At 46.7% G+C, this 25,498-nt stretch overlaps 1 protein-coding gene across 1 annotated transcript in view; it reads right to left on the reverse strand.

The window, feature by feature from the left end:
* The window catches only part of PKP2 (plakophilin 2), a 54,870-nt gene extending 47,175 nt beyond the window's left edge, over window positions 1–7,695 (reverse strand). Inside the window, exon 1 of the mRNA XM_077807521.1 lies at window positions 7,479–7,695. Within this exon, the coding sequence (XP_077663647.1) occupies window positions 7,479–7,695 (217 nt within the window). The remainder of the gene's footprint in view (window positions 1–7,478) is intronic.
* Between the last annotated feature and the right edge of the window lie 17,803 nt (window positions 7,696–25,498).

Raw genomic sequence — 25,498 nt, forward strand, 5'->3', positions numbered from 1 at the left:
AACAGGAAAAAATATGAATGGAAGCCTTCAGCAAATGTTCCTTCTACTTAATGCCTCTCTCTACTACAATAATTTTAAAAGGGAATGATTTTCTTTGTTTTTAAATGTGAGATTGAGTATGATCCAACTTCTACTGAAACATCTACTCAAACTAGAAGAGAGAAAGTCAGCTAAATGCAAGGGAGAAAAATCCCATTAAGACCTTGTCAAGGTTCCTTCCCCACTCTAAACTCTAGGATACAGATGTGGGGACCTGCATGAAAAACCCCCTAAGCTTATTTTTACCAGCTTAGGTTAAAACTTCCCCAAGGTACAAACTATTTTACCTTTTGTCCCTGGACCTTATTGCTGCCACCACCAAGCGTCTAACAAATATAACAGGGAAAGAGCCCACTTGGAAACGTCTTTCCCCCCCAAATTCCCCCAAGCCCTACACCCCCTTTCCTGGGGAAGGCTTGATAAAAAATCCTCACCAATTTGCAAAGATGAACACAGACCCAAACCCTTGGATCTTAAGAACAATGAAAAATCAATCAGGTTCTTAAAAGAAGAATTTTAATTAAAGAAAAAGTAAAAGAATCACCTCTGTAAAATCAGGATGGTAAATACCTTACAGGGTAATCAGATTCAAAACATAGAGAATCCCTCTAGGCAACACCTTAAGTTACAAAGAGACACAAAAACAAGAATATACATTCAATTCAGCACAACTTATTTTATCAGCCATTTAAACAGAATCTAACGCATATCTAACTAGATTGCTTATTAACCCTTTACAGGAGTTCTGACCTGTATTCCTGCTCTGGTCCCGGCAAAAGACAACACAGACAGAGAGAACCCTTTGTCCTCCCCCTGTTACAGCTTTGAAAGTATCTTGTCTCCTTGTTGCTCATTTTGGTCAGGTGCCAGCAAGGTTGTCTTAGCTTCTTAACCCTTTACAGGTGAAAGGGTTTTTCCTCCGACCAGGAGGGATTTAAAGGTGTTTACACTTCCCTTTATATTTATGACAGACCTATACAAATGAAGAAACGTAAGGGAGACATAAAAGGGAACCTAATCCATAACTGGCCTACACCCAAAACTGTCCTCCAAAACCTCAGAAGATTTATAGGTCTATTACTCATAAAATTGAATGTGACTTCTTCAGTGAAAGTAATTATATAGTCAGGGCCCTTTTTGATAAGCTATGGTGCCAGATTCACCCATCAATAAAATTGTTAATAACGTAAAGGAGTGTGGACTTTTGTCAATCACTAAAGGAATGGAAATGCGAGATACAGAGTTAAGTAGCCAGTAAAGACACATCAAAGAGATCCAGATTGGTGAAAAGGAGAAACAAAAACAATACAACCGCATTTGCTCTAGCCCTTCAGACAGAGACAAACACCTACAAGATCTCTATCAAGCATTCTTACAACTACAATACCCACCTGCTGAAGTGAAGAAACAGACTGACAGAGCCAGAAGAGTACCCAGAAGTCACCTACTACAGGACAGGCCCAACAAAGAAAATAACAGAACGCCACTAGCCATCACCTTCAGCCCCCAACTAAAACCTCTCCAACGCATCATCAAGGATCTACAACCTATCCTGAAGAATGACCCCTCACTCTCACAGATCTTGGGAGACAGGCCAGTCCTTGCTTACGGACAGCCCCCCAACCTGAAGCAAATACTCATCAGCAACCACACACACCACACAACAGAACCACTAACCCAGGAACCTATCCTTGCAACAAAGCCCGTTGCCAACTGTGTCCACATATCTATTCAGGGGACACCATCATAGGGCCTAATCACATCAGCCACAGTATCAGAGGCTCGTTCACCTGCACATCTACCAATGTGATATATACCATCATGTGCCAGCAATGCCCCTCTGCCCTGTACATTGGTCAAACTGGACAGTCTCTACGTAAAAGAATAAATGGACACAAATCAGATGTCAAGAATTATAACATTCAAAAACCAGTCGGAGAACACTTTAATCTCTTTGGTCACTCGATTACAGACCTAAAAGTGGCAATTCTTCAACAAAAACACTTCAAAAACAGACTCCAACAAGAGTCTGCTGAATTGGAATTAATTTGCAAACTGGATACAATTAACTTAGGCTTGATGGGAGTGGATGGGTCATTACACAAAGTAAAACTATTTCCCCATGTTTATTCCACCCTCCACCCCACACTGTTCCTCAGACATTCTTGACAACTGCTGGAAATGGCCCACCTTGATTATCACTACAAAAGGTTTCCCCTCCCCCCTCCTGCTAGTAACATCTCACCTCAAGTGATCACTCTCGTTACAGTGTGTATGGTAACACCGATTATTTCATGTTCTCTGTGCATATAAATCTCCCCACTGTATTTTCCACTGAATGCATCCGATGAAGTGAGCTGTAGCTCACGAAAGCTTATGTTCAAATAAATTGGTTAGTCTCTAAGGTGCCACAAGTACTCCTTTTCTTTTTTTGAGAAATATAATGGGTTCTAATTTGTTGAAGAGCACATGAAATCACCACTACTGTTAAATTACACATGTGAACTGAAGGGAGGAATTCCAGACCCATTATTGCATAACATTTTTGATACTGCTATCTCTCTCTGTGATTATAAACTCTCTGCCACTTGGTCTCACTGCAAAACAGAATCTGTTATTTATTTAGACAATCAAAATTTTCATTTGACTGCTTTAGTGCTCAATTTTATTTCTTTCTGACCAAACTTTTAACTTAGAAAGTGACAGCAACTGGTTCAACAGTAGCTGGAACTAATGCCACTTAGTATCTTATATTTAATAATAATATAATAATTTGACAATGGAGATTGTTTATGGGTATTTATCACTGACCAGGTGTTTTTCTTTTAAAATAGAACTGAAACAGCACTTAATTTTAATCGTATAGCAACTGGAGCAATTCTCATTTGAAGACTAACTATAAATTTTTTCAAGGAATAAAAATGCACATATTTCAAGATGGATTTGAACTTGTAACAAACAAGCAAAAAAGAAGCAGAAAAACACCCACAACAACAAAATGCTTTCAGGATTCTTTATGCATTATGAAACAGCAAAAAAGGGCACAAACCCAATCTGTTTCTCTTTGTAGGTCACAGTTAAGGCTGAGCTGGAACAATTAGTTTGATGCCTTTTATAGAAAATATACTGTTTGATGCTATACTCCTTGCACACCCAAAACTTCCAGTTCAGTCAATGAAAACTATTAGGGCACAGGGACAATAGGATTGGGCCCTTAGTGCAGTATGTACCATTGTTTCCTCTTGACACATGTAGAAACAAGTGCTTATGTGTTTGCCTAACTTTAAGTGTGTGAAAGCTGGCTACATTGTCGGGCTCAGTGGGTAGTGATCAACTGCTCGATGTCTAGTTGGCAGCCGGTATCAAGCGGAGTGCCCCAGGGGTACGTCCTGTGGCCAGTTTTGTTCAACATCTTTATTAATGATCTAAGATAGGGGGAGAGATAGATAGGCTGAAGGGGAGGGATAGGGTCCAGAGTGACCTAGACAAATTGGAGGATTGGGCCAAAAGAAATCTGATGAGGTTCAACAAGGACAAGTGCAGACTCCTGCACTTAGGATGGAAGAATCCCATGCATTGCTATAGGCTGGGGACCGACCAGCTAAGCAGAAGTTCTGCAAAAAAGGACCTGGGGATTACAGTGGATGAAAAGCTGGATATGAGTCAACAATGTGCCCTTGTTGCCAAAAAGGCTAACAGCATATTGGGCTGCATTAGTAGGAGCATTGCCAGCAGATCAAGGGAAGTGATTATTCCCCTCCATTCAGCTCTGGTGAGGCCACATCTGGAGTACTGCGTCCCGTTTTGGGCCCCCCACTACAGAAAGGATGTGGACAAATTGGAGAGAGTCCAGCGGAGGGCAACGAAAATAATCAGGGGGCTGGGGCACATGACTTATGAGGAGAGGCTGAGGGAACTGGGCTTGTTTAGTCTGCAGAAGAGAAGAGTCGGGGGGGGGGGGGGGGAGATTTGATAGCAGCCTTCAACTACCTGAACAGGGGTTCCAAAGAGGATGGAGCTCAGCTGTTCTCAGTGGTGGCAGATGACAGAACAAGGAGCAATGGTCTCAAGTTGCAGTGCGGGAGGTCTAGGTTGGATATTAGAAAACACTATTTCACTAGGAGCGTGGTGAACACTGGAATGGGTTACCTATGGAGGTGGTGGAATGTCCACCCTTAGAGGTTTTTAAGGCCCAGCTTGACAAAGCCCTGGCTGGGATGATTTAATTGGCGTTGATCCTGCTTTGAGCAGGGTAATGGACTAGATGACCTCCTGAGGTCTCTTCCAACCCTAATCTTCTATGATTCTATGCATAGTCCAGTTATGTGTATGCTTAAGTGGCTTGCTGAACTGGGTCTGCAATGCTTACCAATAAGGCATTTATATCAGAGGGGATTGGGCATTCTCCTTTTGAAGTGCATGAGAGTTTTCCCATTGACTTTAAGGGATGCAGGATTAGGCATTTGGTGCATATTTAGCCAGTGGTGTTAAAGCAAAGTTTGAAAGGCTTTATAATTTAGGAAGATGGGTGGTTTTTTCCATCTAAAATAATAGCAAATCTCTGTGGAGGGGGCTTGCCTAAGTATAAAAATTAATATGAAGCAAATCCAGTTTTCTTGGGTCTTTCTGTGTTTTGAGTTGGAAATAACCCAAAGAAGTGTGATAAATTGAGCAGATAAGGAAGAACAACAGTGGTTAAAGTCCTTAGTGGCATAACTAGTGCACATATCACAGGTATTTTATGTATAGGCTTCTTGTTTCTGAAGCCTATTTAAAAAAAAATATTGGCATTTCAAAAATGCAAAATGTCTGAAATACTTGAATTTTAGATAAACAAAGCAAATACACCCCCACACCCCAATATCCCAAATCCACCAGAATTGCAAACAGAGGAATTAGAGAAAGTAGTAGGTCTGGAGGTCTCTTTCAGAGTGTTTTTGGTGTGTTGACATTTGCGTTGTCCTAACTCACCCTCATTTGTCAGCTTCAGTTTAAAGAAGCATTTTTCCAAGTCTCAACTCTATTGTCAGCCATAATATAAAGTAAAATAAAAATGCATTTCAACAGAACAAATGACAATTGTTAAAATCTTTGGAAGCTTCTTTCATACTCAAGCTCAGAATTTACATATAAACTGTTCTGTCTAGAGCTACTGACTAGTTGATTGTGAAACCAAGGGTACGTGATTTTGATGGATGTCTTGCAAAGTTTTTTAACGAAGGTACAGTTATGACTGCATCCGATTCATTTTTAGTGAATTTTTTTGAGCTGGAAGCCACCAATAGCACTAGATCAGATTTTTTTTTTTTTGCTGGGGACAAGACAGCTGGATGAATTATATTTATCCGTAAGGGGTACTTTCTCTCATATTTTTATGAGAACAAAAAGATGATAGCTTCAGTACTTAAAACTCAGCTTAAGACTCTTCACATCAATGGAGCATCAGACTATAATAAAGAGTGAGTCAATATTTCTCATCTTTTTACTTAAAAAAACAGGATTAAAGCTTTCATGATTGATCCTTATACCCTAGCTTTGGGATGCCTCTGTTTTAAAATAAAATCATATTTCCAACACCAATTAATACGAATATAAGGCCATATTGTAAGAAAAGCTGAAGGTATCCAGCTCTCAGCGCTTTAGAGGATCAGGTTCTTAGGCCCTGGATCCATGTGGTGTGTAAAGGGTGTGGCTGCATGAATCCAACCCATAGGTCAGAGACTCCTAAAGGTGGGGATTGATACCCTTTTATTTAACTATAAAGCACTACGCACACCAATACGTAGTGTAAATAATAATCTTCTATGGCAGGGATCGGCAACCTTTGACATATGGCCCATCAGGGAAATCCGCAGGTGGGCTAGGGCGATTTGTTTACCTGCAGCATCTGCAGGTTCATCCGATGGCAGCTCCCACTGGCTACGGTTCACCATTCCAGGCCAATGGGGGCTGCAGGAAGCAGTACAGGCTGAGGGATGTGCTGGCCGCCGCTTCTCACAGTCCCCCATTGGCCTGGAATGGCGAACCACAGCCAGTGGGAGCTGAGATCGGCCAAAGCTGTGGACACTTCAGGTAAACAAACCGTCTCGGCCCGCCATTGGATTTCCCTGACGGGCTGCGGGCCAAAGACTGCCAGTCCCTGTTCTATGGTATTATCATTTCCATGTCTCCTAATCGCTCCTTTCCCATGTGTATTTTATTATGCCTCTCCTTTGTTTACTTTTTGTTTGCAGCCTGAAGGCAGGCAAGACATTATTTTCTTTATTCTTTCCATTTTCTTTAGCAAATGGGGACAGTTAGAAAAAATAGTTATTAAGAGAGGATTAAAACAAACACACTGGAATGGTTACAGGATGGCAACACAAGACACAGGGAAGGGATAGCTCCATGGTTTGAGCATTGGCCTGCTAAACCCAGGGTTGTGAGTTCAATCCTTGAGGGGGGCCATTTGGGGCAAAAATTGGGGATTGGGGGTTGAACTAGATGACCTTTTGAGGTCCCTTCCAACCCTGATATTCTATGATTCCACACCTGATAAACCAGGAATAACTCAGCTAAAGTCAGTGGAGTTATACTACTGTGAACATACTGTAAGAGAGGAAAATCAGGGCTAATTTATTTAATTAGAAAGGAAAGAGAGAGAGAGCATTAAAGAAAAAAGAAGAAACACAACTATGATCTTATGGTAAATATTGTAAGAGGCAGGAAAGGCCCATTAGATCACCTCAAGGCCATTTCCCCAAGGACCACTGCAGTTTACAAACACTAAGACAGAGAACATAACCGATACTGAGCTTAATCAAAAGGCCCACGATCTTCAAAAGCACTGATAGAGCATAAATCCCCTTGACTTTCAAATCAGTATTGCGCTCCTAAATCGTTTAGGTACTCCTGGTTACATTTATATAGCGACAATTTCAACTGGAGACATGACACACAGTTGAAAGAAGCCAGAAAAATGGAGAACCTCACAGCTGGTCTTAGCATAACAGCTGATAAGGGGGAAGACAGGCAGAATGGTTTCGACAGGGGGAGGAAAAGATTTTTAAGGGAAACATTTGACTCCTGGAGGTGACTGATTCAAACTTTTCTGTAGGCAAGATGAGAATACAGAGAGCCATGGAATATCAGTGTCACCTTCAGGAGGAGCCTTCCTACAGGATAAGGCTGCCTTGTGAGAGAACTGTAAAGAAGAAAGCAAAATGTACCAGAGACTATTGGTATTGTTGTATTAATCTTGGTAAGGGGGAGGGAGGAAGAATCAAAAGAACAAGGAGAATGAGGAAGAAAAGAAGGCGGGGGGAAGAAGTGGTGAGGAAAGCAAGAAGAATGAGAAGGGAGAAAGGGAGTTGGGGGAAGAAGAGGAAAGAGTGGAGAGAAGGGGAGAGTCAGAAGGGGGGGGGGGGGGGGAGGAATCGGGTCCTGCTTGGGGCACTCACCATTTGACAGGGAGCCTCTACTTTTCCTGGCCAGCGTTTGCTGGACCTGCTGCTGGATGCGGAGACTTTTCTCCTCCCCGGCGCGGTTGCCCACGAGCTTCAGCCTGGCCTCGGAGGGCAAAGCCAGGGTGGAACTGTCCAGCTCCTGCATGGTCTGGTGGCCCAGGACGGTGCGGATGTAGCTGTGCTCGACGGCGGAGGAGCCCGGGGTGCCCATGGTCCAGCTGGGGGAAGAAGCTCCAGCGGAGGCGGCGGTGGAGCCTGCTCCCTACGGTCCCTGGCTGAGCAGCCGCCGCCCAACTCCAGCGCCCACGGCAGGAGGTTACGGGGCTGGGCAGCCGGGGGCTCTGCCACGCCCTCCCGCCAGCGCAGGTAGCAGCTGGCTGCCAGGAGCCGGCCGCCGCGCTCCCTGCTCCTCCCCCTGCCTGGCGACGGCAGCAGGGAGGAGCGCACCCTCCCCGTCGCCCCGGGGGCAGGGCTGCTGGACTTCCCGGGCGTGGGCGCGGCCCCCTCCGATCCCGCACGCCCAGCCGGCCTCGCCCTGCGTTTGCTCAGCGGCAGCTCGGCGTGGCAGGAAGCGCCCGGGTGTGCGGATCAGTGACCGCTTTGCTGCAGCGCCCGCAGGGGCAGGACACCAGGCGGGGCGGGCTGAGCCTCTGGCGGGGAGGCCGTGGGCGCGTTGTAACAAGCGCTGTATAGCAGGGGAGGGGAAAGAGCAACTTTGCCATGAGTTTTGGTCAGGGCAGAAAGGAGAATTCCCCTCCCCCCACAAAGCGTGTAGGTAACTAGGGTGGCCAACTTTCCTGCCCCGCCCTCTCTGAGGCCGTGCCCCAGCTCACTCCATCTCCCCTCCCCTGTCGCTTGCTCTCCCCCCACCCTCGCTCATTGTCCCCCGGGGCTGGGCAAGAGGTTGGGGTGCAGGAGGGAGTTTGGGTTCTAGGGTGGGGGTGCAGGCTCTGGCATGGGGCCAGAAATGGGGGTTCAGGGTGCAGGTGGCTCTGGGCTGAGGCAGGAGGTTGGGGTGCAAGAGGGGGTTCAGGCTCTAGGAGGTAGTTTGAGTGCAGGACGGGGAACAGGAATTCAGGATTGGGGTACAGGAAGGAGTGCGGGCTCCAGGGTACAGCTCAGGGCTGAGGCAGGAGGTTGCAGGAGGTCGTTTGGGGTGCAGGCTCTGGGTGGCGCTTATCTCAGGCGGCTCCCGGAAGCGGCCAGCATTTCTCTTTGGCTCCTAGGCAGAGGCTTGGCCAAGTGGCTCTGTGCACTGCCCCAGTCCGCAGGCAGAAAGAAAAGGAGGACTCGTGGCACCTTAGAGACTAACCAATTTATTTGAGCCTAAGCTTTCGTGAGCTACAGCTCACTTCAAGTCCTCAGGCGTTGCCCCCGTAGCTCCCACTGGCTGCAGTTCTCAGCCAATGGGAGCTGTGGAACCGGCACTTGGGACAGGGACAGCATGCAGAGCCCCAGCGGCTGCTCCGATGCTTTGGGGGACGCATGGACATGCCAGCCACTTCCAGGAGCCACGTGGAGCCAGGGCAGGCAGGGAGCCTGTCTTAGCCCCGCTGCGCTGCCGACCGGACTTTTAATAGACTTTTAACTAAATGGCTCTGGAGCCACCAGGGTCCCATTTCGACCAGGCGTTTCAGTCGAAAACTGGATGCCTGGCAACCCTCTAGGCTGCAGACTAGCTCTTCTGGCCCAGTAGCACCCAGTGTGCCCCCACAAGAGCAATACCTGAATTATGCCCAATAACAGACCTCCGTCAAAGTTTGTAGTGTAGATGGGGCCTAGAACAACAGCTTGAATTACAGATGTAGAAGTTTTGACATACACTGCCATACACCCGTGTGGCTGGGCTGCACCAATTTATCTAATCTGGTTTTAACTCACACCTGTTGTTATTTTGGTAAAAGTCTGTGGCCTAATCTACATTTTAAAAAGTTATGCCAGCATAGCTATGTCTGTTAGGAATGTGAAAAAAAATAAATCATACTCCCAATCAACATAGATGCTAGCAAAAGGCCAGGTGTAGACACAGCTTGTACCAGCAAAAAAGACCTTTTTCCAGTGTAGTGCGTGGGCACATATGTTAGAATAAAAGTGTCCTAGTTTGATTTCAACATAAAACCACATCTAGTAATACAGACCTACACTGTCACATGCGTTAGTGCAGAGGGCTGGACTTGATGACCTCTGAAGGTCCCTTCTAGACCTATGTTTCTATGATTCTATGCTCGCTCACACATTCAAACAACCAGCCATCAAGGCACATTTGCAAATGCAAATACTGCTAGGCACGCCCATGCGTACTCATAAACACACCCAAGCAACCAGCCATAAAGGCACATAAAAGATAGGCACACAAGCACACATTTACAGAGACAGCCCCCTCCCCCAACCACACACATGGACACAAAATTTTACTTAACGATCAGCAGAAGGCACAGGGTGCTGGGCACTATCCATACAGGAACGAATGTATAATCCACATGGGCAAGGGGCACACAGTCCAAAGCACATCTAGATATGCCCACACATAAATACAGGACTTGTACATCTTTTCTCCCTTGTTAACTGTGGTGCTGATCCTGCCAACTCTTAGGCATACAGGGCAGTAAAGTTCAGCACTAGCCTAAGTGTTGGCAGCATCAGGTCCCTGTGTGGGGGTGGTTGTGTTCCTACCATGTTAAGAGGTATTTATTATTTTTAGTTCTTTCTTAAGACACAGTGGTCTTAGGGTGTGGGTACTTAAAATGATAAATTATTATTATAAATAATGACAATATGTACTACACTAAAAGTTATGTTAAAGCTATAATCATTTCCTTATGGTGAATATGGGACACCTGGTAAAATTACTCATATTCAAGCGAGTTCAATGGCAATCAGTCAGAACTATGCAGTTACAAACATTAACATTAACACATTGACTGAACCCCTGTTAAAAAGAAATATTGCATAGTTGGATTCCTTTTATTTACCTTCTTATCTTTAAGGCTGTAGGGTTCACACAAGGAGGGGTGACACGTACCCTTACCCAACCCCCCCCACAGAGGGAGAGGTGACACACACACTCCCGTACACCTCTCTCACACAGGGAGGGTGGCTGACTGACCCGACCCTCCCTGCCCGGTGCTCTCCACCCTCCATGCCTGGTTAGGGCCCCGGGATGGACCCGCCTCTCCTGGTACCTGGCGCCATGTCTTCCAGAGGCAATACATGGAGGGGGGAGTCACATAGGTTCACATGCCCCCCTCCCCCTGCACGCTGGAGTCCTGAATCCACCCCCTAAAAGGAAAAGCCCTGAGGGCCCCCCCCGACCGGAGAAGCCCCGGCCTGCCCGCCACAGCTGGCCTCCCCGACCCACCGTTGGGCTGGGCCGGGCTGAGCTGAGCTGCTGGCCACCCCGAGCGCTGGGATGACCCCAGTGGCAGGCTGAGCCACCGGCTCTTCCCCCACCAGAGTCGAGCCGGGCCACGGGCAGCCTCCCTGAGCACCAACTCCTCCTGCCCCTGAAGGGCCTCTCCCCAGCTGATCCGCCAGCCCCAGCAGCGCAGTGAGCAGTGGGGACCTTCGTGGGTGGGTGGTGGAGTGGAGAAGGCAGTGGGGGTCTTGGGGAAGGGGGGGGGCATCATGGCCCAGTTGTCTGGTGGCTGGTCAGCAGCTGCACCAGGGAAGGCAAAGCCTATTATGACCCAGCCATCTCTGGCTACAGTGCTGGCAGGAAGGGGTTAAGACAGGGGTTGGCAAACTTTTTGGCCCGAAGGCCACATCGGGGTTGCAAAACTGTATAGAGGGCCGATTAGGGAAGGCTGTGCCTCTCCAAACAGCCTGGTCCCTGCCCCCTATCCACCCCCTCCCACGTCCCGCTTTGTCTTATATAGGCACCTATTACCCCCCACCCTCTGTCCCGATCTTTAATACTTGCTGTCTGGTCAGCCTAGCCCAGCCACAGGCTGTGTGGGAAGGAAGGAGCCTGCCGGCCAGGCTGTTACTGAGCTGAGCACTCTGATCAGGGGCTGGTTCAGTGGGGCTGGGGGGGGGGAGGGGGTGAAGGGGCAAAGCAGGGAGAAGACAGCAAGAGGGGGAACATGTAAAGGGCTGATGGATGGGCAGCAGAGGCTACATGTAACGGCTGCCACCTGGTGCCTGCCCGCACTCACCAGCCACCGCAACTCACAGCACGCACCCAGTGCTGGGAGGAAACGGGACAGGGGGCGGGGCCCTGCTGGCCAAGAGCTGGCAGGCGGTGGGGGCTGCGCTGATGGACCAGCCAGGGGAGCGGCTGGCCCCACGCGCTGTATCTTATCCCCATCACACACTTACCTCCATCATTAGCTGGTGGGTGGGCGGCTGGCGAGCAGGAATCCGGCCAGCAGCAGGACCCACCAATACTGCTGGGGGCAGGGCGTGCGGGGGGAGACAGAAAATATAGGACAATTTGCCCCTTTTTAATAAAAATTCAGGATGTCTGCAGGAGGGCTTAAATACGGGACTGTCCCTTCAAAAACGGCACATCTGGTCACTCTAGCTATAACAGTGCTTTAATTGCTTCAAATGCAAGTTTGAATCCAAGTTAGTAGATTTACGAGAGCAACCAGACAATTAAAAAAAACACATTTTTTTCAAAACTAGAAGCAATGACACATTCCAAGACATGTGATACTGTAGTAGGAATGATCAGAGCTTCATGCACTCAGACCTCAAAACATAGCTAAAATATGTTATTAGCCTATAAGGCGAGTTTTGACATGTGTAATAGCATACATATATCACAACCATGAAGTATTGTGAAGGCTACACTTCGCAGCTATGACTTCACAGAAGCAATATCCTTTTCAGAATGTGAGGAAGTCCAAAGGAAATTATTACAGGCACCATTTTAACCGACAGAACCATATGCAAATAAAATAAAGAAATCAGCATAATAATTTTCGTTGTTATCTCTGATATAATCATCTTGCTGTTTTTTTGGTTTTGAAAAGAAACAAATGTGGGGGTTTTTTTACAACTCCCAAAAAGTTTCATACCTTCCTTCCCATGTTTTCAAGAAACTGAATTTTAAAAATAGGAGGATATATTGAATCTGATTTTAATAAACACATTTTAAAATACAAAATATTGGACAGTTCTTTAACTATGACACTTCTAATCTGTGAATAAGTCTGTTTATGCAGGATTCTGACAACTTTGAAAATGAAGTCCTACTGATTTCAGTGTTTTCACTGTGTAACAGATATGGCAATCATCTGGGAAGACCTTGTTGTATTAAATTTATTAAGGTGGGCCGGGATTGTATGTAACTTCCCTGAGGGGAGAGATGTGACAGATGTGAGAACTGGGAAGCATAAAGGAATTCAAAAGACTGTATTGAAAATGTGCCAGACAAGTATGGGAGAGACAAAGTGAGTGAGGGAACACCTGTTGTTGGACCAACTTCTGTTAGTGAGAAAGACCAGCTTTTGAGCCACAGCAGACAAGTATGGATTTTTGGGACAATAAGCATTACATGGATTCCTAGTAAATCCCTAGGGAGAGGTTTCCCCAGCTCCGGTTATGCAAAAACACAGCCTTTTGAAGTTATGCCCTGAGGAGATAGTCATTGTCTGCTGATTACCTGATACATAAGGCCAAGTTCAAAAGCTAGAACTGTATAAAGAAATGGCTGCTCTGCCCAGCCTTTGTTCTGGTTCTAGATCAAAGGCAGATATGAACTTGTAACCATGGGGGAAACCCCAGTTGTGGGTTTTGAGGGACTAAAATCTCCCAGAACCCTGTGCTGGAGTTGAACTCTGATAGGCTTTCTAGCATCTGTCTAGCAGCTTCTTTTATGGTTGTAGTATTTTGTCTGAAGTGATTTTATATGTGCTGGCTCAGAGGGCGCTGTATGGTAACTTATTAACTACGGGCAAGGCAATACACTAGTCATGTTCGTCAGAGAGAGAGCAAAATGCAGCTGCTGGCCTTTTTAAGCAGTTTGTCTTGCTGGGGATATCACAGTGTAAGGCAGGGAGCTGTACAGCCTTAAAATCCCCAGTCAAGAGGAAGTGAGATGCTGGTCTCCATCCAAGAGAGGTGACCTCTGGGAACCACAAGCATGAAGTGATGAGGAGTCCGGTGGCACCTTAAAGACTAACAGATTTATTTGGGCATAAGCTTTCGTGGGTAAAAAAGAAGTGGTTTTTTTATCCATGAAACCTTATGCCCAAATAAATCTGTTAATCTTTAAGGTGCCACCAGTCTCCTTGTTTTTTTGGATACAGACTAACACGGCTACCCCTCTGATACTAGGTAAGCATGAAGTGGGTGCCCTTGGTGAACCATGCAGGGGAAATATGGGTGCAGTTGCCCTGAAACTGTGACATTGACATTATCATTAGAACTTCCTGAGATGTGTAAATATATACGTTCATTATTAAAAATAAGAAAAGAAAAAAAGAAAAGAAAAAAGTTGAGGTTGAATGATTTACTTAAAAGTCAAAAAATGCCAAAGTTAAGGCTCAGATACTTATGCATGTGCTTAACTATACTGCTGGGGGTGAAAGAATACATGTGCAGAAGAGTTTTCTGGATCAAGGCTTAATTTTGTGCATGCAATCTCAAAACCAAGTGTTGAATTTCTGTTTCCAGCCAATTTGGCAACTGAGTGGTTAAAACCCCACAGGAATTTATTTAGAATGGGAAAGTGCATACTTCCACTTTTCCTGTTCTAAAAAAAAAAAGGCACAGAGGAGCCAGTGTTGCTCAATTTAAAAACAAAACAAACAAAACCTTTGGACCAGCTTTGGGGAATTTTAGTTAAAAAGGTGACTTTTTTGAAAATTAGGAGCAAGTGAAAAAGGGTATTACTCCAACAACAGGTAACTGTGAATTATGGAGAAATGAGGGCACAAACTGAGCTGGTATAGCCAGTATTTCCTCTTAGTGTTTTTTTCCATATTGACATACCAGCTACACCAGCAGTATAGGTCCCCTCCTCTGGGCTGATTCAGCCTATTCATCTCCCATTTTTCTTCACTGCAACTCCCTGCCTGTCCCTAATAGCTTCCCTTTCCCTCCCCTGGCGTTGGCCCAATACTTTTTCAGCTGCCATTTCCTGTTCTTTGAGGTAAACTGTGCTACTACTACGGAGGATCAGACATGATCTGGGAAGTCCCTTGAGGTAATGTGGCTCATCAAAGAGTCAGTGATATGTGAGGATAGTTTCAATGTAAGATAAGAAGAAGGGAGACCTACACTCAAAGTAAGTGACTTTTCTGCTCAGGGGGGAAAAGGAAGAAGAAATCTGGGGGTGAGTTAGTGTGGAACCTCATGGGAACAGGAGATATGGAGATAACTTGCAGGGCAGTGGTTCTCAAACTGACTTGATTAGACCCCCCCTTCTTTGTGTCTGTAATCGTTTACACCCCTTCCCTCCCAGGGCATAAACCACCACACAGCTCTGAAGACAGAGTGGAGAGCAGCAGCTGCTGGCCAGGCGCCCAGCTCTGAAGGCAGCGCTGCACCAGCAGCAGCACAGAAGTAAGGGTGGCAATGTAAAGAGTGATATGTTAATATCACTTCTCACAGCAGATTTAGCCCCTAATTGCCACCCTTACTTCTGTGCTGCTGCTGCCAGCCGGAGCCCTGCCGTCTCCCGGTGATGCATTGTGGAAAGGAGGGAAGGAGAGTCTGAGCCTGGGATGCCTCCCAGTGAGGGACTGAGGAGGTGGGCAGGGAAGGAGAGCTGAGCCCGGGTTGGGACACAGTCTGTCAGTCCCCGCACGGCGGGGCTCCATCTGTCCCCTTTATCCCTGCCTCCCGGGTGTACACAGCCCTTCTGCACAAGCCCCAGCCACCCAGGGCTGACAGCCCGAGCTCCTTAAATAAATAAATAAATAAATAAAAAGCACACAGCTCGCACCTCTCTTGACACACTCCTGAGCCTCCCTTGGGAGGCATGCTCCAAAGTTTGAGAACCGCTGCTGCAGGGGTACCTAGAGAGAAAGAAGGACCAGGAATTTGTGGAGAGGAGGGAACCAGAGATATGGGGCAGTCATGAGGTAAGGGAGGACTTGTAGGTACAGAGGGGTGAATGGCCAGAAAACATCTCAGGAAAATGGAGAAAAAGAAAATGTAAAGTGGGGGGAAGAAAGATGTTGGATCATATTAAAAGTTCTGTGAGTTTGAGTCCCCATAGTTTAAATTCCAGGGTATTACTAATTAAGAGGTCTCTTGGTTTTTGGTACTGTTTCTCTCCCTCTCTGTGTGAAACTTGCAAGCTGCTAATTGTGTTAGTACATTCTAAGACAGAGTCTGTTCTCAAAGCAATTCTTTGTAACAACAACTACTCACACAGAGAGAGACTCTTTAACAACAGAAACAGCACCCAGAGACTCCCCGCCCTTTTGTTGTATTCATCTCGCTTTGTTAACAATTGTGATTAAAATAGAGATAGAGGATGTATGTGAATGGATGCTTGGTGTGGATAATAACTGAATGATCAGGGAGGTGCCAGCCAAAGAATCCAGTGTTCATCGGCTGAAGAAGGCGTCAAGTGGAAATAACCAGAGGACTCCCGGAGGGCAGACTGGAATCCACCCAACAGCCTCAAGAATGGGAGAACCAAAGAACACGATAACATCTGGCAGCATGGAGCTGTCAGGAATGTGCCATCTGCTGATTGATTCAGCAACAGCATGATGAAGCAAGCACTGATTGGTGGGATCGCAATGTCATGCAGGTGTGGGATGAAGACCAGTGGGTACAGAACTTTCGGATGCATAAAGCAACCTTCCTGGAGCTATGTGCTGAGCTGGCCCCCGACCTGCAGCACGAGGACACCAGAATGAGAGCTACCCTTTTGGTAGAGAAGCATATTGCAATCGCTGTGTGGAAGCTGGCGAATCCAGACTGCTACAGGTCAGTTGCAAATCAGTTTGGAGTGGGGAAGTCCACTGTTGGGACTGTATTACTCCAAGTGTGTAGGTGTGTATTACTCCAAGTGTATTACTCCAAGTGTAAGTGTGTATTACTCCAAGTGTATTACTCCAAGTCCTCCACCCTGCTGCGGAGGACTGTGACTTTGGGAAATGTGCTTGAAATAGTGGATGGCATTGCAGAGATGGGTTTCCCTAACTGTGGCGGGGCGATTCATGGTGCACACATTCCAATTTTAGCACCAGACCACCTTGCCTCAGAATACATCAGTAGGAAGGGATACTTCTCCATGGCGTTGCAGGTGCTTGTGGATCACTGGGGGCATTTCACGGACATCAATGTAGACTGGTCTGGAAAAGTGCATGATGCATGCATCTTCAGGAATAGTGGCCTGAACAGAAAGCTGCAGGGAGGGACTTTCTTTCCAGACGAGAAGATCACAGTGGGAGATGTGGAAATGCCCATAGTAATCCCGGGAGAGCCCGCTTAACCTGTACAGCCCTGGCTCATGAAATCTTACACAGGGCACCTGGACAGCAGCAAGGAACGTTTTAACAACAGGCTGAGCAGGTGCCACATGGTAGTCAAATGTGCCTTTGGCCATTTGAAAGCTCTCTAGAGGTGTCTCAATGGCAGGCTAGACCTTACTGAGGATAATATTCCCGTGGTCATAGTCACGTGCTGCACTTTGCATAATCTGTGTGAATCTAAGCGTGAAATGTTTGCTCAGGTGTAGAGCACGGAGGCAGAGCACTTGGCTGCACAGTTTGAATAGCCAGATGCTAGGGCTGTCAGAGGAACCCAGAGGGACCACTTTGACAATGAGGGGCAGTAACACATGTCTGCTTTGGAGTTGCTTCCCTGGTGCATCCATGTACAATTTTGGGGCCCAAGAGGCATGCAACAAAATGCTTTAGAAGCCTGTTCCTGAGAGTGAATTGATTGCTGTATGCTTTTGTAGAACACAGAATAAAAATGCTCTACCATTAAACACCTTAGCCTTTATTTATTATTAAAAAGGGTAAAACCGCACAACAGTGTGTAGCTCCAGCTATCATTGTGCAAGCGGTGAGCGGGGGTGGAGCGATGGGGAAACTCAGGAGGGCTGTGAAGTGAAAAGGAATGTGTGGGCATAGAGGGGGGTGGGGTTGGCAAAGAATTGTGCGTGTGCTGCAGTGGAGGTCGACCACGGATCTGCTCAGTCTGCAGCTGTATCAAAGACTTGAGCATCCCTGTCTGATCCTCCATCACTTTTATCATCCGCTCTGCTGCTTGCCTAGCAAATGCTGCATTCTCTTTTCTGTCCTGCCTTTCGGCTTCCCAGCACTCTTTGCATTCCCTGGTCTGTCTCTCATCGCGCTGCAGCACCTCCCGGAACATGTCTTCTTTGCTGCGTCTCAGCTTCTTCCTTATTTGCGGAAGCTGGTCGGCAGGGGTGTGTGGTGTGTTCATCAAGGTCTGGGCTGCACAGAAGAGGGATCGCTACATTCCAGCAAACGATTGAAACACTCTAGGCAGGCACAGAGCTCCACGAGCACCCCAATCATGGTGAGTGTCGGGAATGGGGGGAAGGCAGTTGTGCGTATGGACAAAATGGTCATGGCTTGCAGGGCAGCTTTGCAGGGAACTCATTCTAAAATTATCCCACACTTTTTTCACAGGCAGCCAACCTGCTGGCTGACAACTCACTGCTGTGGTTAACCAGGGACACCAGGGCCCAACTACTGCATGCTTGCAGCTTTCACCCTGGTCTATATGCAGCTCAGCTATGTGCTGCTTTGGTCCCAGCTCCAGTGATTGCTAGATGGCATGGTACAGTTTCCTAAATGGGGGAACTAATAAGGCTGCAATCCCTTGGAATCTGCTGCAGAGGATTAACAAGTACCTCTTGGAAACTTTCCAGAGCCTCTCTCTGAAGGATTCCCTGCAGTTCTTGATGTCCATTGACACCCTGCTTGGCCATGCAGATTAGCTACACAGGGCAATGTCCAGCTCACAGAAAACACTACCTGCCTCCCACTTTTTGATTCCGTACACAAGCCACAGCAATTTACCTGGTGTCTCATCTGCTTCCTGCTCCCCGTAGAGCACTTCTGGAGTGGAGAAAAGTTCCTGGCTGCCTGCCCCACCAGGTGACCCCACTGGGAGCTCCACATCCTCTTCTAGCTCAACTTCTTCATCCAGCATTTCAGCCACCGAGTTACCCCCTCTTTCTGCTGCCTCCGAAGTGTCCACAGGGCTATCGGCGATGGAGGTGGGGTCACCACCAAGGATAGCATTCAGCTCCTTATAGAAGCAGCAGGTCTAGGTGCACCACCGGAGATATGGTTCGCCTCCCGTGCCTTATGGCACTCCTGCCTCAGCTCCTTTATCTTTGCTCTGCACTGCTGTGTGTCCCAATCATAGCCCTTTTCGCACAAGCCTTGAGAAATTTGCCCATATGTGTCCCGATTCCTATGGGTCAATCGCAGCTGCAACTGAACAGATTCCTCTCCCCATATACTGATCAGATCCAACAACTCAGCTGTGGTCCAAGCGGGAGTGCGTTTGGTGCGATAGCCACCCATGCTCACCTGGGAAGCCACCTGGGAAGCTCCTCTGGGAAGCCAGCAAGCAGGAAATGAGATTTAAAATTCCTGGGGCCTGCAAGGGGGAGGGGCGGGTTGGCTGCAGGGCAGCGGAGTTCAAACCGCTGACCAGAGCGGCAGCATGGGAATTGTGGGACACTTTCTGGAGGCCAATAAAATCGAAAAAAGAGCCGTGGTGTCTACACTGGCTGTTTGTCAACGATAAAGGGAGGGGAAAAGACAAATGTCTCTTGCAGGGGTGGAAGTTTTTTGTTGCCAAAACTGGGCATTTTTTCTGAAAAAAAGTCACATTGCAGTGTGTACGCTATCACTGTTTTGTCGCCAAAAGGCAGTTTTTGGCGACAAAACTTGACAGTGTAGACAAGCCCTAAGAAAGAGTGGAATTTGCACACATTATCAATGTCACCTCCTTTAGCAGTCAGTTTAAGACTTGGAATTAAAGCACAATCACAAAACGTGGATAGTTTTAAAAATCTAAACCAAGCCAGTTTCACATACACAATAATTGTGCAGCAGATTTGTTTAAGATTTTGAATACAGTGTTGTGGCAGGAGTCACCAGATGGCACTGTTACACACAGTTCTGAAGAACAGGGTCTTTTGGGCAAGCTCAATGCAAAAGGCCAGGCAGTTTGTTCTCTGCCTTAATCTCTGCAACAAAAGTCAATTGTTGGGGCAAAGTTTCTTTCTGGGACCTAGACACTGGTGTTGGGGCTGAGAGTTCTGAAAAAGGAGTTTGCTTCATGCCATCTGTGACCACCTCTGTTCAAGGCCTGCGGTATAAAGTGCCAATAAAATGAATTACACTAAGAAAACACGCAGACTCCATGTCACTGCTTTCTCCTCCAATGGGAAACTTCCCAAAATCTGCTAATGGCTGGTGGAGGGGTTGACTGAAATACAAAATGTGAGAGTTGCTTTTGAACAAAGCAGTTCATCAGGGCCATCTGCTTGATTTATTCCCAGAGTGACAGCAGCAGTTAGTGAAAGAAGAGTTCTCCCAAAGGGTTTGGTGGGACAGGACATTTGAATACATATAGTACACATATAGATTTGAATATATATGGTAAATCATTCAGAAGCCCCATACTAAGAAATCATTTATTTTCTGACTTGCTAGGTCATTTAACCAAAAACATTTCAAGTTAAAACTTATTTATTTTGTTGTAAAGTTTTTGGCCCCAAACCTGCAAACCTTAGGGGGAGTTTTGACTGGGTAAAGTAAATGGGAGTTTTTCCCTGAGTGAAGACTACAGGAGTTTTGACCAGGTCACTCTTTTCTTTGAATCCCTCCACTGGCTCTCCCTTTGTATAACATCACACATAAGCAGCTTGTATTCATTTTCAAGGCTGTTCCTGGTAAATCCCCACCCTATCTGTTGTCTCTCATTTGCTACCAGGCTGCTGATGCTTGCCTCGGATCAGCCCAGGATATCATCCCTCCATTGCCCACTTGTTACATTTTCAGCAACCACTTTTGTGCTTTCTCTCATGCTGCCCCTCATGCCTGGGAGGTGCTCCTCATAAATAGCTGCAAAGCTGCTTTGGTATTGCCCTTCAAAACCCTCCCCAAAACTCTCATTTGCCAAGATGCCTACAAAACACTTGGCAAACAGGCTGCTGGTGTGCAGAGAATAATGCCTACAATGCTGACAATACTATCTCATTGTTTCCCTATACTCCCCTGTCTGGTTGTGTCCATCACTTGTCTCTTGTCTTATACTTAGATTGCAAGCTCTTTGGGGGCAGTGACCATCATTTTGTTCAGCGCCTAGCAGAAGAGGGTCCTGCTCCGTGACTGGGGCTCATATGGTCGTACAAATAAAGAAAGATTTGGCTCTTTCAGCACAAATCTCCATTGCATGTGTCTGGGTAGACCCAGGTTCTGACCGTGAGGCATTGAGAACAAAATAGTGTCAGTAACAGGGCCTGGGTAGTGGAACTCCTTGTCAGAAGAGATCAGAGTAAGTTTAAGCCCCATGGAATTCAGATCAATGAGCAATTTGATTCTGTGCTGCCGACTTGTATAACCTCAGGGAGAGCAGACGCTACACTGCCATCATGTGGAAACCACATTTATCTCACAATAATCCTCACAAGCAATCTGTTTTTCTTTCATTGAGTGTTATGGTATATCTTGCAAGCCCTGGACACCTCAGGATGTTTAGAACACCATGAAATTCACTGTTTGCACTAAACGTATAGGCGATCAGCATTTCATCTCAATTCATGACCTGTAGTAGAATTTTTAGGCCTTTTCTGCATGTGCAAAAGCACTAGGCAGGTCTCCTCAGTTTGTCTTTTAAGCCATCTAAATTCAGATTTTCAAAGCCACCTAGAAGCAGGGCCAGCCTTAGGGGTGGGCCACCCAGGCAGCTGCCCAGGGCACCCGGTGCTCAAGGGGGCGCTGTGTAGCAGTGCAAAGGTGCGCGCTGCCGGTGTAGTGTCACAAACTGCTTCCTAGGGGGTGCCCAGATTTCTCCCTGCTTCCTCCAAGCGGAGGAACATGGGGGGGGGGGGGAAGCGGTGACACACAGATACAGCACCCCTCCCACCACGTTCCTCTGTGCCCCCATAGGGGGTTGGGAGGGGGTGCGAGGAGCAACACCAAGTGCTCCATGCAGACAGGTCACTTTCCGTACCTGGGCTGTGCTGTGAGGCGAGCATCAGAAGCTGCTGCTCTCTGCCCTCCCCTTATGCAGCCCGGATGGGGAAAGTGACCTGGATGCAAGGAGCCCTGATTTCACTCCTCGCTCCCCTGTAACCCCCTAGGGGTGCGCGGAGGAGCAGCGTTCCAGTGGGGAGCGGGCAGCAATGCCAGCTGTTCCATGCATCCAGATCAGTTTCCCCACGTGGGCTCAGGAGGTGGGTGCGGGGGTTAGGGGTGAAGAGGGAGCAGGAGGGGGCAGTGGCTGGGGGTGCAGGAGGGGAATGCAGGAGTTAGGGACAAAGGGACACAGTGTAGGGGTTAGGGCATAGGAGGGAGCAGGGGTTAGGGGTGAAGGGGTGCAAGGGCTGAGAGTGCAGGAGCTAGGAGCAAAGGGGGAATGGGGAGCCCACGAGGACCAGGGGCAATGGGGGCGGGGTGCCAAAATACAAGTTTGCCCAGGGTGCCATTTTCCCTAAGGCCGATCCTGCCTAGAGGCTTTCTGTGCCTCAGTTCACCATCTGTAAAATGGGGAGGGTACTAGCCCTTCCCTATCTCACAGGGGTGGTTAGAGATAAATACGTTAAAGATTGTGAAGTGCTCAGATACTATGGTGAGAAGGCTCATGTACCTTGGACAGATAAAACACCACACCACGGAGGGGAAAGAATACCAGAAGGGATGGAACTCTGCTGCTAGTCCTGGAAAGTTCAAGAAGCTGCAGTGAGAGCAGCTCAATCAATCTGAACTATGAGCTCAGAAAGCCAGACCTCAGACTAGTCAAGGCTTTGAATACTATAACTGCAATGTCGAATTGTATTTTACATGAATAGGATGCCCAAGCAGAGATCTATGGTGTGCCAAATTCATCCAGGATACATGTCTAGATGTTATACACAACAGAAGAGATTTCAGGGCTAGATCATACTCTGAGATATGTGCGTGGATGGGGCCCTCCACACACAGGGGGTGTGTAGCTGCTTTTGTGGCCCCTTTCCTTGTGACCCTGTGAAGAGGTCCCTGGGAAGGATGAAATGGCAGAGACTGTGACGGTTGGCGTGGGGAGTTAGCAAGCCAGCTTTGGAGCCAGCTCCATGGAGTTTCCCAGGGAGAGGAAAGAGCTGGGGTATGTATTACCTTGTCTGTGCTCCTCCAATGGAGACAAGCTGCCAGGGAGTAATGTGGGAAAGGGACCAGAGCTGGCTGAGATAGCGCAGACTTCCTACAAAGTTCATGGGTCCTGGGCTTAGACCTGCAGCTCATTCTGGAGTGGAGAGCAGAGGTGAGGCCAAACTTGCAGCTCATTCTGTGTGGGCAACAACCCTGTCCCACTCAATGGAACAGTAGTAGAGGAGTTCCTTATGGAGTACTCTACCCTTAACCCACTTCCTGCATGTTTTACCATTAGCCGCCCATCTGTGCCCTCCGTTCCATCTTTCCTCTCTCATCCCTTCTGTCCTTGTCTCTCTCCTTTAAAATTCCAGTGAAACAATTAGAAGCTGTTTATATTTTAGACTCGGATGGATAGGTAGTTGGGCCAGTTGAGGAGGGAGCTCAGCTCCTGTCACTTTTTGCTCGCTCTGGGCACAAGCAAGACAGCCAGGAAAGTGGCAGGAAAAACATTCAAATCATCTCACTAGTTGGTGGTGCTGAAAAGAGCCGCGACGTGAGTAGAAAGTCACTTTCTTTGTACAGTCAGCTCAGTGCCGGAAAGCAACGAAGCAGGGATAATCCCTGCTACAGCCATTGCCTTAAATGACAAGTGTGATTAAACTTCTTGAACAGCTGTTGTTTCTCAATGCCTTGACAACCTGGCCACAGTAATAAATAAATAAATAATAACTAAATAGAAATGGTGTTGCCTATCTCAAGGCCTTATTTTTCATCAGCGGCCCCATAGTGCTGTACATACCTATAGTAAGAGAGTCTGTGTGCCCTGATGAGCTTACAGTACAAATAAACAAGACAGACAAATAGTGAGGCACAGAGAGATTAAGTGATATACCCCGGGGCATATAGAAAGCTGGTGGCAGAACTGGGAATTGAACCCAAACCTCCTGAATCTTAATCCAGTGCTTTAACCATCCCGCCCTGTAGGTATTGTTTATAGTTTACCCTCTAGACTAGAGAGTGGTGCAGAATTGTTCAGTTTAAACCAAGATGCAGCCGTACCTTAAAATCTATTTTGAAGAGTTTGTGGGAAAGCTTTTTTAATGAAAATGGCTTTTCAGCCACAAGAAAAATTTTGGTGGAATAAAATGGAGGAACCAAGAGGAAGGCAGCTGTTACCATGAGAGACAGTGAACTTCGAACAGAAGTCTCACTGACTTCTCTCAATATTTCCAAATTTCCAACAGGCTATACCCTAGTTACATAAAAACTAAATTATGCGCTTTCTCTCCTCCCTCCCTGCCCACCCACATAAAGATATACAAGACTCATTTTTTCTGGGCTGGAAATGTATTGATTGGAGAACACCTTGTGCAGTGATGATATCTCCTTTGATTGCATTTTAATTATATTAGTTTGTATAGTTACAGGGTCTTCAATCCAAGGATCTCAAGGTGTTTTGTATACAATAATGAATTAAACATGACAACGTCACTTGGAAGAAAATGATTGGAATCCAGTTCCCTTATTCCAGGCAATCTGCAAACTGAAGTGAAGCTTTGGGGATTTTTCTACAAATATGCTGCTTGATCAATATGCTCAAGCTCTTTCCTGTTCTCACCCTCCTTGGACTTATTCATTTATATTTATCAGTTTTGTGTCACTTGCCATCTGTTAGCTCAGGTGTTAGACCTAAATGGTAGAAGTTCTCTGTGCCAATACATGGTTTCTCATGATTTGTGTGGCTCTCAAATAATATCATTAAAATATCTGATGCAACTCTGGATGTGTTGCTTCTATTGCCAACTCTTGGAATTATTTAAATAAATAATAAAAAATGCTAGGGCTCCAATTTCTATCACTGCCGTGTCTGCTTCTTTTTAGCTCAGTGAAGTTGAGTACAAACATTTTCCTCTTTCAGAGCATTTTCAATCCACAGTGTCCCTCCCCTTTCCATTCCATGATTCTTTATCAACTTCAGACAATAAGTCCAGATGGGAATAGAGAGCTCTGTAAAAGCATCTCCTGGAGATCTGAACATATCTGGCCAAACTTATCCCTCAAGTGGTGCCATTGGGGATAACAGAGATAAATCAGGAATGAATGTTGTCCATGGTGCCCAGTGAATCTTTCTAATTTGTTTTGGTAGAACATCCTTGGAGAATTTATTTAATGAATTAGCAAGGTCTGCCATAGTGCTAGACCAGGTTTGCTATTCTTATTCAAGCTGTGCTCTCCCAGCCAGTGGCCAAATTAATCCCTCAGAATACCATTGTTGATAATTGCTTTGCTGCTACTGGACTTTGCTTATAGCCCAGGGAGCAGTTTAAAATAGAATATTCATTCCAATGAACAGAATGGAAGGCAGCAATGTACACTTCTTGCCTATACCCTACCTGTCACAATAGACTGCACAAAAGGATTCTAGTTCAGCTGTGTTTTGCTATTTACTGGGATTCCAGTGGCCGAGTATTTAGCTGAGAGTATGTATGTATTCATATGTAAACATACACATGCTGAAAATCCTGTATTCTTATGTGGGAATGTTAGCTGGGGTGTGGGGTTATGCAGAGCTGTGTTGCTCATGCACAGCTGTGGGGCAAGACTACAATTTAGTCCTCAAACAAGCACTTAATTGGTCACATGGTTATCATGGCTCCTAGCAAACCACAGCCATAAGGAGGAGAAACCTGCCAGGTTGAGGGCATGGACGTGAATCAAACAGATGTAGATTTGATGACTGTGCTCTCTAAAGCTGGT

The sequence above is a fragment of the Eretmochelys imbricata genome, chromosome 1 (assembly GCF_965152235.1).
Source record: "Eretmochelys imbricata isolate rEreImb1 chromosome 1, rEreImb1.hap1, whole genome shotgun sequence".
In the NCBI taxonomy this organism is placed as follows: domain Eukaryota; kingdom Metazoa; phylum Chordata; order Testudines; family Cheloniidae; genus Eretmochelys; species Eretmochelys imbricata.